The 12,960-nt window shown below is 45.4% G+C and overlaps 1 protein-coding gene across 3 annotated transcripts in view; it reads left to right on the top strand.

Annotated features, from left to right (window-relative positions):
* The window catches only part of znf608 (zinc finger protein 608), a 36,342-nt gene extending 23,479 nt beyond the window's left edge, over nucleotides 1-12,863 (top strand). For 2 of the 3 annotated variants that reach the window (XM_034596783.1, XM_034596786.1), the window contains exons 4-11: nucleotides 1,812-4,278; nucleotides 5,256-5,712; nucleotides 6,490-6,659; nucleotides 8,119-8,266; nucleotides 8,643-8,699; nucleotides 10,563-11,516; nucleotides 11,688-12,361; nucleotides 12,521-12,863. In XM_034596783.1, the coding sequence (XP_034452674.1) occupies nucleotides 1,812-4,278; nucleotides 5,256-5,712; nucleotides 6,490-6,659; nucleotides 8,119-8,266; nucleotides 8,643-8,699; nucleotides 10,563-10,582 (3,319 nt within the window). In that variant the 3' untranslated portion in view covers nucleotides 10,583-11,516; nucleotides 11,688-12,361; nucleotides 12,521-12,863. The remainder of the gene's footprint in view (nucleotides 1-1,811; nucleotides 4,279-5,255; nucleotides 5,713-6,489; nucleotides 6,660-8,118; nucleotides 8,267-8,642; nucleotides 8,700-10,562; nucleotides 11,517-11,687; nucleotides 12,362-12,520) is intronic. The other variant, XM_034596784.1, reaches the window with a different exon arrangement.
* The last annotated feature ends 97 nt before the right edge of the window (nucleotides 12,864-12,960 follow it).

Below are 12,960 nucleotides of genomic sequence, written 5' to 3'. Positions count from 1 at the left end.
ATTACAACATTATATAATGTTAAATTCATGAGGAAGCAGCTTGAAGCCGTAGGAAATGGATCATTCCCAGTGGTTTATGGGATGTGTAGTTCCTTCACTCTTAGAATCATTATTTACACACCTGTCTTGTACCTTTGACTTTTTTACATTTTCCAAAATAGTTTTGTTCAGAATCAAATGTTTTATGGTCACAATTCCTCTGGTGGCTGGTCGACCTGGATCCACGTTAGCGTTGAGCGTCGGTGTTAAAAACCCGGCTCGTCACTTGTCACCGTGGCTGCTGCACGATGAGCTGAAGCTTGACAGCGTGTTTCCATTATATGTGTTGAAATATTACAGCAACTGTGTTTCTGTCCAACGCGGCTGCAGCTGCCGCCTGGAATTCTAAAATAGAATCTGAAATCACACACTGCTGAGTTTATTTCCCCGGTTGATCCGACACTTTTTTTTTAGTGTTATTCTTATTGGCCTTTATTTGCTGATGATTGTTTTTTTTTTGATTAACTGAAAAGAGCACTTGTTTTTGTCAAAGTGCTTAAATGTTGCTGAAATGATAAAAAGTCTAATTTGGCTCCGGGGCCGTCAGCTGCTGTTCCACGACGAGCGTGAGCAGAAACCACTCTCCGACCCGGCTCCGTACAAACGCAGAGTGGTTTCTGTAATTGCTGAGTGGAAATTGTGACAGTCCCTGCTCACAGGCCTGAAACCTCTCAATTATTGCTCTTGCGAGTAAATGATTGTTGTCATGGCAATTACAGCTTAATCTCAGAAACCAGCGTCTGAATAGTTTTTTTCCATTTGGACGTTTGAATTTGGCTTTATTATATAATTCAATGAGATGAAACGATTCCTCTGACGAGTCGTTATCACCGCAAGATAAAAGATGTGATGATTAAACTAAAATAACAAAATATAATCAACACAAATGCTGAGAATGTGTTTATTAAAAACGTCTGTGCTTCATCACTCGTCAGATCCAAAATTGCTTTTTGAAACCTCCTTGAAATGCCAAAGAAAATGTGTTAAACTTTAGTCACACGTTCCCACAGCTTCAGTGACATTCAGGGACAAACTGATGTAGAAAAGCAATTACAAACATCATAGGAAATGTGAGATATCATCATTTTAAAATCACAGAGGGGGAAAAGGCTGCTCTCAATGTGCTCTGCAGTCTGTTCCATTAATAAGGTGATTAAGACCCAAAACAGTCCTTCCAAGGTCAGAATTTATTCATGGAGTGTTTAACACCAAGCAGTCCTGTGATGTAGCTTTGTAATTAATGCAAGAAAGGCCAGGACCAGGTTTACACTGTGGATAATCATAAATAAATCAGTTTTTTGACATGGTATCAGACAGGTTTTTGATATACACGACACTGTGCGACTGTAGAAAAGCATCACCAGCGTTAAGATGCAAGGCACTGACGTAAACAGCATGAGAAGACTTCAAAGCTCAGGGACGGCTGGTGAATGCAGAATGTCTCCATATCAAACACAGAGATAACTGGGGTGTGTGCAGGTTTTCTTTATGTTATCAAAAGAGCAGCAGACGTTGTGCAGTGAAAAAATCCATTTTTCTCCAGGACGTCAGGGTCTGAACGAGCCCTGAATGATGATGTGCTATGAGCTGCTGTAAGGTTTCAGTTTGGGTAATGATGTGAAGTTGTTTTTGGTGCGAAGCTTTCAACAACAAGAAAAATGCCAATAAAATGTGATACGATATGAGGTGATTTCATACTTTTGATATGATCTATCTCCTCCAGATTGTCAGTAAGTGATTATTAAGCAGAACTTTCCTCTTCCTCTGTCCAGATTTTGTGAGTCGCCCTCCAGTGACCCCGAGCTGCCAGGCGGACGTGGCCGGGGGAAACGGATGCGAATGGCCATGGCCGAGCGTCCCTGCATTGAGCCGGCGCCCGCTGCCAAAGTCAGAGGTCTCACACAGCACAGGAGCCGTGGAGGAGGCGTGGCTGGAACCTCTGCGCCGATGCACAGCAAGGGACGGAGAGGCAGCCTCAACCTCATCAACAGCACCTGCCGAGCTCCACCTTCTTTCTTCACCGTGGATGATGTGAAATCTTCGCACAGCGCCCCCACCCTTTCGTCTGGGAAGCGAAAGAACAAACCTCCGGCCGACCTGGACCTCAGCCTGGTCTCTTCTGACGACATTAAAAATGGAAACGGGAAGCGGATTCGAGCCAAATCCCGCAGCGCCCCGTCCACACCCCAGGGCAAATCTGACCCCTCATTCATGGATCCAGGGGGAGGTTGTGCCTCTTCACCACCCCCACCCATTCTCATTGACTGTCCCCACCCCAACTGCACTAAACGCTACAAGCACATCAATGGACTGCGCTACCACCAGACACATGCACACCTGGAGGCCGAGGAGCAGAGGAAGCCTGAGCTGGAGCCCATGAAGGATGGAGAAAGTGAGGAACGACTATCAGACTGTGAGGACACCATCAGCAACATAACATATGACCTCACAGAGCCTAACAACAGCACTAATGCCAACAGTTCCTCTAAGAAACCTGCACCTCTCTACAAGGTGACCACAGTAGGGTCTCCTAAGAACAGACGGCTACTCCTGAGTACCGACCACAGCCCCACAGCTAACTCTAAAACCAGAAGAACCTCACTGCTAAAAGATGGGCTTATTGATGACCTCAGCAATCTGCCCATCATCTCCAACATGACCGTGGTCCTGGAGAACTGCATGGTCCCAGACAGGAACTCCATGGTGGAGATGCCCAAACTTGAAGCTGAAGGTTTGATCGACAAGAAGGGAAGTGCATGTGATAAAGGCAAGAAGGCCAATGGGAAGGTGGAGAAACTTTCCAAGTCACGGACAAACCGGCCAATTGCTCCAGCTCCTGCTCCTCCCAAGCTGATCGCCATACCCAATGCAACGTATCCCCCCGGCACAGCAGATACTGCCCCCCCACAGCAGCCCTCTCCCATGGCAGCTGTGGGTCTCACGAGTAAAACCCTTCCTCTAAAACCCATCAAACCAAAGCTGAGCATTGTTGTGGAGCCGAGCCTCGTCAAAGCAACACTGGTTACCTGCAGCAAAGAGACGAGGAAGAAGGAAAAGCGGAGGCTGAAGGACAAACATAACAAAGACGAGTCCACCAGGACACCTAATGGAGACAGCAGCGGGATCAAAATGGAGGATGGTGTTGGTGGATCTAAAATGGGTGTCAAGGAAATTTCTGGAAGCCTTCTGAAGGAACACCTCAGCAAGCAGGACGTGATGAATGGACTCACAGAAAGCCAAGAGAGCAGGATGGCCAGTATCCGTGCAGAGGCCGACAAGGTCTACACCTTCACCGACAACGCCCCCAGTCCCTCCATCGGCAGTTCATCACGGATCGACGCAGGTGGGAGTTGCTTGGTAGCAGCTGACAGCAGCAGCAAGAACAACAGTCCCGCTTACTCCGACATCTCAGATGCCGGGGACGATGGATCCTCTGAATGTCGGTCAGATGGGCTCAGATCCAAGTCTAGCTCGTCTGCCTCTTCTGACGTGAGCTCTAACGGTAACCATAGTAACTCTGGTAAAACCCCTCCCACTTCATCTGCCCCATCTTCTAAAGACTCCCAGTCTCCATACTACCACAGCTACGAACCCTACTACCTGCCGGGGTACATGCAGTCGGAAAGGCAGAACAGCAGCAGTGTTACTTTCCACAAAAGCTCTGCCCATGACGGCAAAGGGAAAGACAGAAAGGAAGAAGTGAAGGAGGATGACAAAAGCTCTTCCAACGAGTTCTTGGACTCTAAGAAAGGCGATGGGCCGCCTCAATCTCAGCTGCAGCTGGCAATGAGTCAGACCCAGACGGCGTTAGCCCAGTCCCTGTACTATGGCCAGTACTCCAGAGGACTTTACATGGACCAGAAACTGTTACTGGCCTCCAAATGCTGTGACCAGCCACCAGGTGCCAAGCAGAGGGGCGAGAGGGGTCAGGGGTTGAGAGACAGTGAGGACCTTAAACATATGGTTGGAGGACCAGCCAGTGGACCCTTGCTAGGGAAGGGTCCGGACGGTGCTAAAGGCTGCTGTCCCAAACCCATCCTGTCCTACGTGGAGATGAGTGAGAGAGGAGAAAGGGGACAGGGTCTGAGCTTGAAGGCGGTTCACGGTGGACTGGTGGACCAGCACCAGGTCTCGATGAAAGACTGTGATGACATCAAGTCACCCTCTTCTTCCTCTTCTTCATCACTCCACAACGCGAACAGTCAGACAGATCTGGACTCAAATGTTTCCTTTTCCAGTGTAAGTTTCTCCCTCTGTTTATAACCTGCCGCCGCCGCCGCTGATGGTGTTGTTGGTGCTTCGTAAAGAGATTAATCACAGGTCGTGTTCGGCGAAACCAATCGGTGCTAATTACAAAGACCGACTGGCTTCTGTGGTGCTGTAGCTCGACTCTGGCAAACTACTAAAGTCATTTTGGTTTAAATCAAAACCATGAAGTTTGATTTGATGGATGAAAATGTTTTTAATGTTTAGAATGAGAATGTTCGGAAGAAATGTGTAATTCCAACTTTAGCTGTAAATGTAAAAGATAAAAACTAAAAGAAACAAAGTAAACTTTCTAATAACTGTTGGTTTTGATACGAGCTGCTCTTTCAGAAAGTTGTACAGGTTTTTAATCGTGACATCTCACAATGCATTTAACAGCTAACTCATGCTGGCTCATGTAAAACTGTTGTATGAATGGAATGAACGCTGGGGGGGGGGGGGGGGGAGGTTGTGTTTTCCTTGGATTTGGCTGCAGCTTATCATTTGTGAGCCGTGTCTTGATTGGTGTCATTGAGAGGAACGCCACGCTCCTCACATCCCCCGCTGAATGGCCGCCCGCTGTTGAAACGTCGTCATCCTTCATCAACATCACACCCAGAGCCAGTGATAGGTGGTCTGTCTCTGGCTCTGTTCACTCAAGTGCACAGTGTTTCCTCTATATTCACTCAGCAGCGGTGGGCCGCCGCAGCAGGAAGTTCTCCACCCTGCTCAAAAAGTCTATGTGCAAATGAAAGTATTGAATCAGCCTAAATCGGGGCTAACATTTAGACTTATTATGAAAAAGGCATTTAGTATTTATCTCTGCAAATGGCCATATTTAAACAAAAACTGGGACAGAGACATGGACTGAAGTTGAACTGACCTCAAAACAACTCCCACCCACCACTGTTAACAAAGAATTATAGGGGAAACACTGCAACTAGCACCAACACTTGTCCCCATCGATCTAGCCCTCAGACGGACCGGCCTGGGCTCACCGCCTCGCTCACAGCAAATACTCCGAGCTGCAGCACGGGGAGGAGGCCGAGGAGGGGGAAGCAGACAGGGGCAAAGAATGGGGAGCTACCGTGGAGCCGGCCGGGGCCAAGATGACCTCAGGAGGAGGAGACAGAGGAGCAGGCGGGGATGCTAAAAAGGCCAGGGTCCATGGATCCCACGATCTCCCACCAGCCCTCGACCCCGAGGACTCCGACCGGCTGGAGGGGCTGGACGATCAGGGTCAGGAGCCAATAGGAGGGCTGTCTGAGGAGTCTCAGAGTGCCCGGGCAGCGGTGTCTCCTCCCATGACGCCCCAGCAGCCCTACATCCAGTACCAGCACTCCTCCTACCCGCCCTACCTGGCAATGTGCGAGAGCAGCGGGGCCTCCTACAGAGGGGTGTCCCCAACGCTGGTCCACAACTACCCAGGTAAGAGTCCGGGCTCACCGCCGTGAATACGACCACCGCAGATGGTTATCGTTGGTTATTGTATTTGTCGACACTGAACAGATTCAATCTTCTCATTTTACTCACAGCAGGAAAGCAATTACACCAAAAACCAACATGCTCAGTTACACTGGAATGTTCACGGTGCCAAAATTGGCAATTAGCCGATGTTTGGTTACGGTAGCTGAGCTGTGTGCTAGCTAACAGCTGATCCTTTAGCAACTGCTGAGGAGCTAATACACAGTTACTCAAATCAGATCAGATAATAAGATTCAGGTTTAACAGCCGATCAGATACAGAACAAATACAGGCTCAAACTAAATAATATCAAAGTACAATAAAACTGAATAAATAGAACAATATAAGAACAACTACACACAGATACTGAATATAAAGTCATGCAATATAACAAATACAGTATATGGTAGAGTGCAGTATAACAGTGATGTGTGTTGTGTGCATAATTTCAAATTAGATTAGACAAGATCTACCTTTTGAAGAAATTCTAAATTGACACAGCAGGAGGAACATTTATTAATAAGTAAAAATAAGAAAAATAAGAATCCAGAATAAATAAGATAAAAATAGATCTACTATATACAACATAAGGTTGTTTTTAAATGTGCAATATAAAGATAAAAGTTGTGTATTTGTGCAATTTGTCCAAATGTTTGGTCAGATACATTTTACAGTAAGTGCAGCAGACCCTCATGGATTTCAGTATTTTAGTAAACGTCCTTGTTGTCCTGTGTGCACCAGGTTTCCACTACCCTCTGTACGGTAAGACGGCCGGCAGGGAGGAGTCAGAGGTGACCCCAGCCGGCAGAGGGGGGGCGGTGAGCAGCAAGCAGAGCAGCGACTCCACCTCTCCCTCGGCCATGGAGCTGCTGCAGCAACAGAGCCACCAGTACCACGGAAAATCTCCTGCTGTGAGACTTTCACTTTACCGCAGCATCCACACAACCCAGAGACACACACCTGACGTGGGGAAGGTTAAACACAACAGGAGCCGAGATTTAAATCCACCACTTTCAAAGAGTGACACTAATGCTTCACTCACTTTAACTGCTGCAGTTCCATTTAACGCTCAGGACATTTACAATATCTTGTAATGACTTTATTGAGTTTCTGGCAGGAGAGACCGTTCATCATTATATGAGGCTGACACACTCACACTCATATCTCTGCGACATTAACACATAAAGTATACGGACAAATCAATAAATATACCTTTAAAACTCAACTTTATTAATATCGCTCCTTTCATACAACACTCAGCCCCAAGCAGGATCACAACAACACATTAAAAACAAAGATTACGCAAGTGTGAAATTGAAAACCCTGAAAAATAAAAGTCAATAATATTAAACACGTAAAATAAACACCAGGGATAAAAAAGTGGAATAAAAAACAATGAAACTGAAGAAAATCCCCGATCAAGAATCTGTGTTTCAACAGAAATATAGAAACGTTTTAACGGCATTTATTTGTTCTTTCCAGGCATCTGTTGTTTTTCCATATAATTGACAATAACAGTAAATTCATCCTGTTTTTATGAGATAAATTATTGACTGTTGTGGCTACAAACCAAAAACAGTCACTGCATTGTGCTGCGTGTTCAAATAGAGCTGTTGTTCCTCACATGTTCCTCACATGTTCCCCACATGTTCCTCACATGTTCCTGACGTGTTCCCCACATGTTGTGCAGGTTCTCTATGTGAGAACAAATGTCTGAGTCAGTGTCTCTGGACATTTTCTGGATCTTCTCCTGCAGCCTCCTAGTAAAATGTCTCTAACATGTCACAGTGAGTCCTGAGGACACGTAGAAGACGAAGACGTCTCCTTGGAAAGACGAGGAGATTCCAGAGCTTTTGGTGATGAGAACATGTTAGAAATGTGTTGGTGTCGGATAGTGTTGTGGCCTCTAATGAAAACCTTCGGATGCCTGGAGGGAAATTAGAGATGTGATTTAATGATCCTTTAAAATTCACCAGTAATTTCCACCGTGGAAAAGTCATTTATCACCTCTCTCACCGCGGCTGTGCTGCATGACCACTTAATAATGATAAGAGGCCTTGACTAAGGTTTTATAACTTCAGTCGCATTAAACCGCTTCATCCAGAGATCCAGTCTAAGTGGAAACATGTAATTAAGTTCTGGTAATAAAGTTGAGGAGGGAGGAGGATGTCAGTCGCTGCTCAGCTTTTATTAGAGTTCTGCAGCTACGTCAAAACACAGAAACACGGCTGCTTCGTTTATTCAGCGTCTTCAAAGTCCAGTAAACTTAATATCCTGTTAATGTGACCGACAAGAGGTGTGTGTGTGTGTGTGTGGTGTGTGTCTTGTGTGTGTGTGTCTGTGTGTGTGTGTGTGTGTGTGTTTCCACAGCCTGGAGAGAAGGGTTCCCCGGAGGGAGAGAGAGAGACGGAGAGAGAGAGGAACCACGTGTCGTTCGCCCGACACCTCCACACACACCACCACACACACTTGGGTATGAGCTACAACCTGATGTCAGGGCAGTACGACATCTACCAAGGTACGACTGCAGGGTGGAGCCACACACTGCTGGTTTAAACCAGAAGGAGAGACATTAATGTGCGTCAGCTTAAAAAGTATTAAACATAAAGTAAAAAGAGACACAAACAGGGTAGAAGAATAAAAGTCTGAACCAGGTTCATCATCAGCTGCTGCTGCAGGGAAACGGATCTTCAGATGCTTTGCACAGAAAGAGACTCCGGACTCGTTCACACCTGGTTTGGTTCAGACCTTCAGTTCAGTCTGGACCAGAACCTCCGGTGTGAACAGGTCTGGTTCTCTTGGGAGATAAACAGCTTCAGTCTCATCCTGATGAACGTGTGATTCAGTTGATCTGTTCTGTTCAGGATATGATTCCATCTTCTTTTGTGTTGCAGGGTTGAGCTCCAGGTCGCTGGTCTCCAGTCAGCAGGTGGCAGGACACTCCTCTACTGGTACGTTCAACACGTTGTAGAGCTCAACAATAACTGTTCAGCAGCCACTGAAGACACCGTTGTATCTTGACCCTGAAACAAAGCTTTAGGACCCAGCTTCATCTTTACTCTGCACAAACACCGATTTCCACTTTAGTACTTGTTGACTTAGGAGGTTGCTTTCAAACTCCCATCTTCTCTTCAAGCAGTCGACTTGTTTCTGTTTGAAGAGAAGATGTGGAAATGATATGAAAAGTGCAGTTTGTAAAGTTTACACTTGACTCTTTGTTTGTGTGTTAAACATCGACTGTCAATGAAAATATCTCAGATCCAAACGCTGTCGTCTTCAATATTATTACATCGCTCAAAGTAAATGTTCAGTCTCCGATTCGTTGGGCCACATTTCCACAGATCGTCTGATCCTCTCACTGCTGGAGACGACGGTTGAATCTTTGAAAGCTGTTCATGTGGCGTTTTTCTTCTTGTGACACCAGCGTTTGTTTCACCGATGAGGATTTAGAGGGACGACAGCGTATCGATGAGTTTCCTTTACGAGCAGTAACATGAAATGACATGATATCATCCACCAGATGTAATGATGAGTTACATTTATCATTTAGAGGTTAAATATTGTTCTGTTTTACACGACTTCATTTAATCCTCATTGTCCCACTGAGCTAAATTCAAACTGATGCTGCTGTCACTGGTTAAATTGAGCAGGAACGCTCATTAAACAACGGCATTTTCAAAATGTCAGTTTCAACAGCGAGTTCAGATAAAACGCACACAGCAGCGAACGTTCAGCCTGTGACACAAACACAAAACACTAAGTTGAGGTTCTTCACCTCGTTGTGTGTCTGTTCCAGCTTCTCCTTCTCTGGTGTGATCTCAGCTTTGACCCGAACTCGAGGAGTAACCGTTCACTGTTTGTCTTATGAAGTGAACCGACTGTTGAAAAAAAAATGAGCCAGAGAACTGTCTCATCTTCTCACAGCTGCTGGGTCAATAGATCTAATATCTGAACCCCCCCCCCCCCCCCCCCCCCCCCCAGGGACGAACAGCTCGACGCTTATTTGGCTCCGCGTCGCCGCCGCCTTGTTGCTGGAATTATCCTCCTGTAGGACATTATTCACTCTGCAGTGTTTTCCATATATTTTCATAGGCGATATATCACTGCCTTTGTTTGGAGGTGTGAAATAATGCGGAGGGTACCTGCCAGGCACTTAAACAGGCATAATGTGATGATTAACATACCGGTGCACAGACTTATCTATAAATGGTAATTGGTGTGAAACAGAGGAGATTAACAGGAGTGATGCCGACGGTGGGAACACAGAACAGAAGAGGAATGAAGATATCAACAGGAAACTGGTTGTTCTCTAACTTCTCCCTCCTGATAGCTGAAGAAGGAATTATCTCCTCATGATTAAATAACAAATCTATTTTCTCTTTCTTTAACATTAGGGTGGGTTAGGGTTAATCTTATGATGACAAGACTCCATGATGAGTCATAGACCTTAAATAAAGATGTTTGACACATCTCCACAGAAATGAAGCAAAAATCCTCTGACACGAACGCATGCCATCTTGTGGTGATGACATCACATGGAGTCACAGTCTGTGCAGTAGCCGAGGTGTCGAGCTAACATGGAGGAGGTTCAGGACTTTCCTTGTGATTGGTCGAGCTCGTGTTTCGGCCTCGATGCGTCGGGTCCACTCCGTCATCACTTCACCACAGACTCTGAAGCTCCAGTTAGCTTCGTTCAATGGAAGAAGCTGAGGACACTTTATTTTCAGCCTGTGATCCGGACACATGAGTGACAATGATGTTGTCTCCTCTGCAGGATTTGCTTTGTGTTCAGATTTGTCCTCTTGTCTCCACAGAGGCCGAAGGGAAGAAGTAGGACCATGTGACCACGTCTCACATGAGGAACGGCAGATTTATCAGACATCAATTCCATGGTGTTGAATAAGCTTCGCCTCGCTGAGAGGCAGAGAACAAGAAAATAACCTCTTTCATTTCTTACTGATGACAACCACCTGTTTTATAACACGTCTCCCAGGAGCAGACGGGCGGCCTGAGGGACGGACTGAGGGACGGACAGGATGTGGACCTTGTTGAACTTCCTGTATAAATCCTGAATCACAAACTTTTCAAGCTTCAGTTTTGCAGAGTTTTGACCGATGCAGGTGGCGCAGACGAAACTAAACATCCCAGAGCGCAGCGCACGCAGCTCTTTATAAAATGCACATTTATCGTAGTGTATTATGACGATGATATGACTGAATGTAATGATGATGACTTCATTTATCCCAATAGTGTTGATGGTTTTTTAAAACTTCTATTGGGAAACAGCAGTAGGAAGCTAAAAAGTCTATTATTCTCCTTATTATTCTCATGATGATATTGAAGTGGTCCTCCTCCCTCCATAGTGCTGACGCTACATTTGTATTACTAACCTGTACTTGAGCGTAACCATGTTGATTGTATTGTCTTTATGTGAGAGTAAACTTCACATCGGACCTGCCCAGTGCCATGTAGGAACCCAGCGGTGTAAATATTGTGTACAGATTCATGCAGAGCACTATCATGCTTTATCGTACTCTATGTTGATCTCCATCAGCCATGCAGGGGAGCAGCAGGGCGGAGCACAGGAAGCAGCCGGCTCCGTCAGGGAGCTTCACTGCACCTGCAGCTTGCATGTGGGAACGATTTCACTGGTTGACTTTCATTGACAGAGTTAGTTTCTGTCGTGTTTTCAGGAACAGGAAACCAAAACTTCATGTGTTTGTTTCCATTTTGATCTGGTTCGTTGTAATTTAGGGACTAAAGAAAATGTCGTCTGACGAACGTACGCCTGTCGTGATTGGTTTGTCGACGGCGTCTGACGTCAGCTGTCACACCGGATGTTTTGGTTCAGACTAAACTGAAAAGTCTGAAGGTGTCTGAACCCGACAAGGTGTGAACGAGGTCCATTGTGATAAAAGCATTTTCATATTTAAAAGAAGTTTGAGAACATTATAAATCAATTTAGTTTTTAATTCAAATGTAACTTTCTAAATTGGTTGCTTTCTGCTTGATCAAGTGTTTCCTTCAGAACATCTGTTTTAAATAACAAAACCAAATAGAACAAACTACTTCTCTTGATTAAAAGATAAAAAACCAGCTGGAGAACGTGATGAAAAACAGAAACTGAAATGTGTTTAAATTAAAATGGCTACTTTTTGACCGTCAGTGATCCCGGTGGAGTTGCCGTCTTCTCCGAATTCCCACAATCCTTTGCCCTGCCTCTGCTCCAATGCCCTCTACAAGCTAACTAGCTCAGTGCAGAGCCTCTGATAGACACAACAATTGTTTATTTGACCCACTCTCTGAGATCTGGTGCTGTGCTCCACCGAACCACTGGAGACCCAATGAGATCTTTGTCTCTGTGCTGGACGTGTTACTGGAGGATGCCTCTAGGGGGCAACAGAGAGTTGGCGACAGACACTTATTGTCGATGTCTCAAATGGTGCTGATCTGTCGCCAGATATTTGGACAAACATATTCTTCACTTCGCAGCGTTAATGACACATCGTACAAAATGCTTCTAATCGCAGACTTGGTCCTTTAGCTTTTCTTCTGCCATCCTCCCCCTACACTGCCCCCTACCTTTCATTGACATATGGCATCTCGGTGAAGCGTGGCGTTTATTTCTGCACAACCACCGTGCAGCCGCCAACACGAACCCAGAGACACAGTCCAGTGTTGCATTAACTCTACGTCCTGATGCTGCCTTCACATCATGTGGAAGCTACAACCTCACAACTTTACAGTCACGTCCAGATGTTGTGAAATGCAGCAGAAGGACACATACAGTGAATTCTCTTATAGTCGTCATGGCTATCACAATAAACTGTGTCTATCAGCAGCTCTGCCTCACTTACACAACACCTTACCTGCATAGTATCAGTGATCATTCTATTACTTGAATATAGTGCTATGAACTCTGTTTACAAAATGCTGTCACGGAGACACAGTGTTGTCTTATACAGGCTGCTTGGTAAGTTCAGTTCATCCCACCTGGTGTATCCATTTAATAACACACTCAAATCGTATGAATATCAAACCTGCTGTTGCTTTTTATACTGTATATGCCTTAATTCATATGTTTGGCAATCATGATTAAAGGATGTTTATATATATTCTTTGGTCTGTGCTGTTTTATTTCTCTGAGGTGGCCCTGCGCTTTATTAACGTAGATAATTCTTATGTATATTATTAGTCTCAGCTCTGTTTTTA

Source organism: Hippoglossus hippoglossus, chromosome 9, assembly GCF_009819705.1.
Source record: "Hippoglossus hippoglossus isolate fHipHip1 chromosome 9, fHipHip1.pri, whole genome shotgun sequence".
NCBI lineage: Eukaryota > Metazoa > Chordata > Actinopteri > Pleuronectiformes > Pleuronectidae > Hippoglossus > Hippoglossus hippoglossus.
This window is presented reverse-complemented; position numbering and strand designations above follow the sequence as displayed.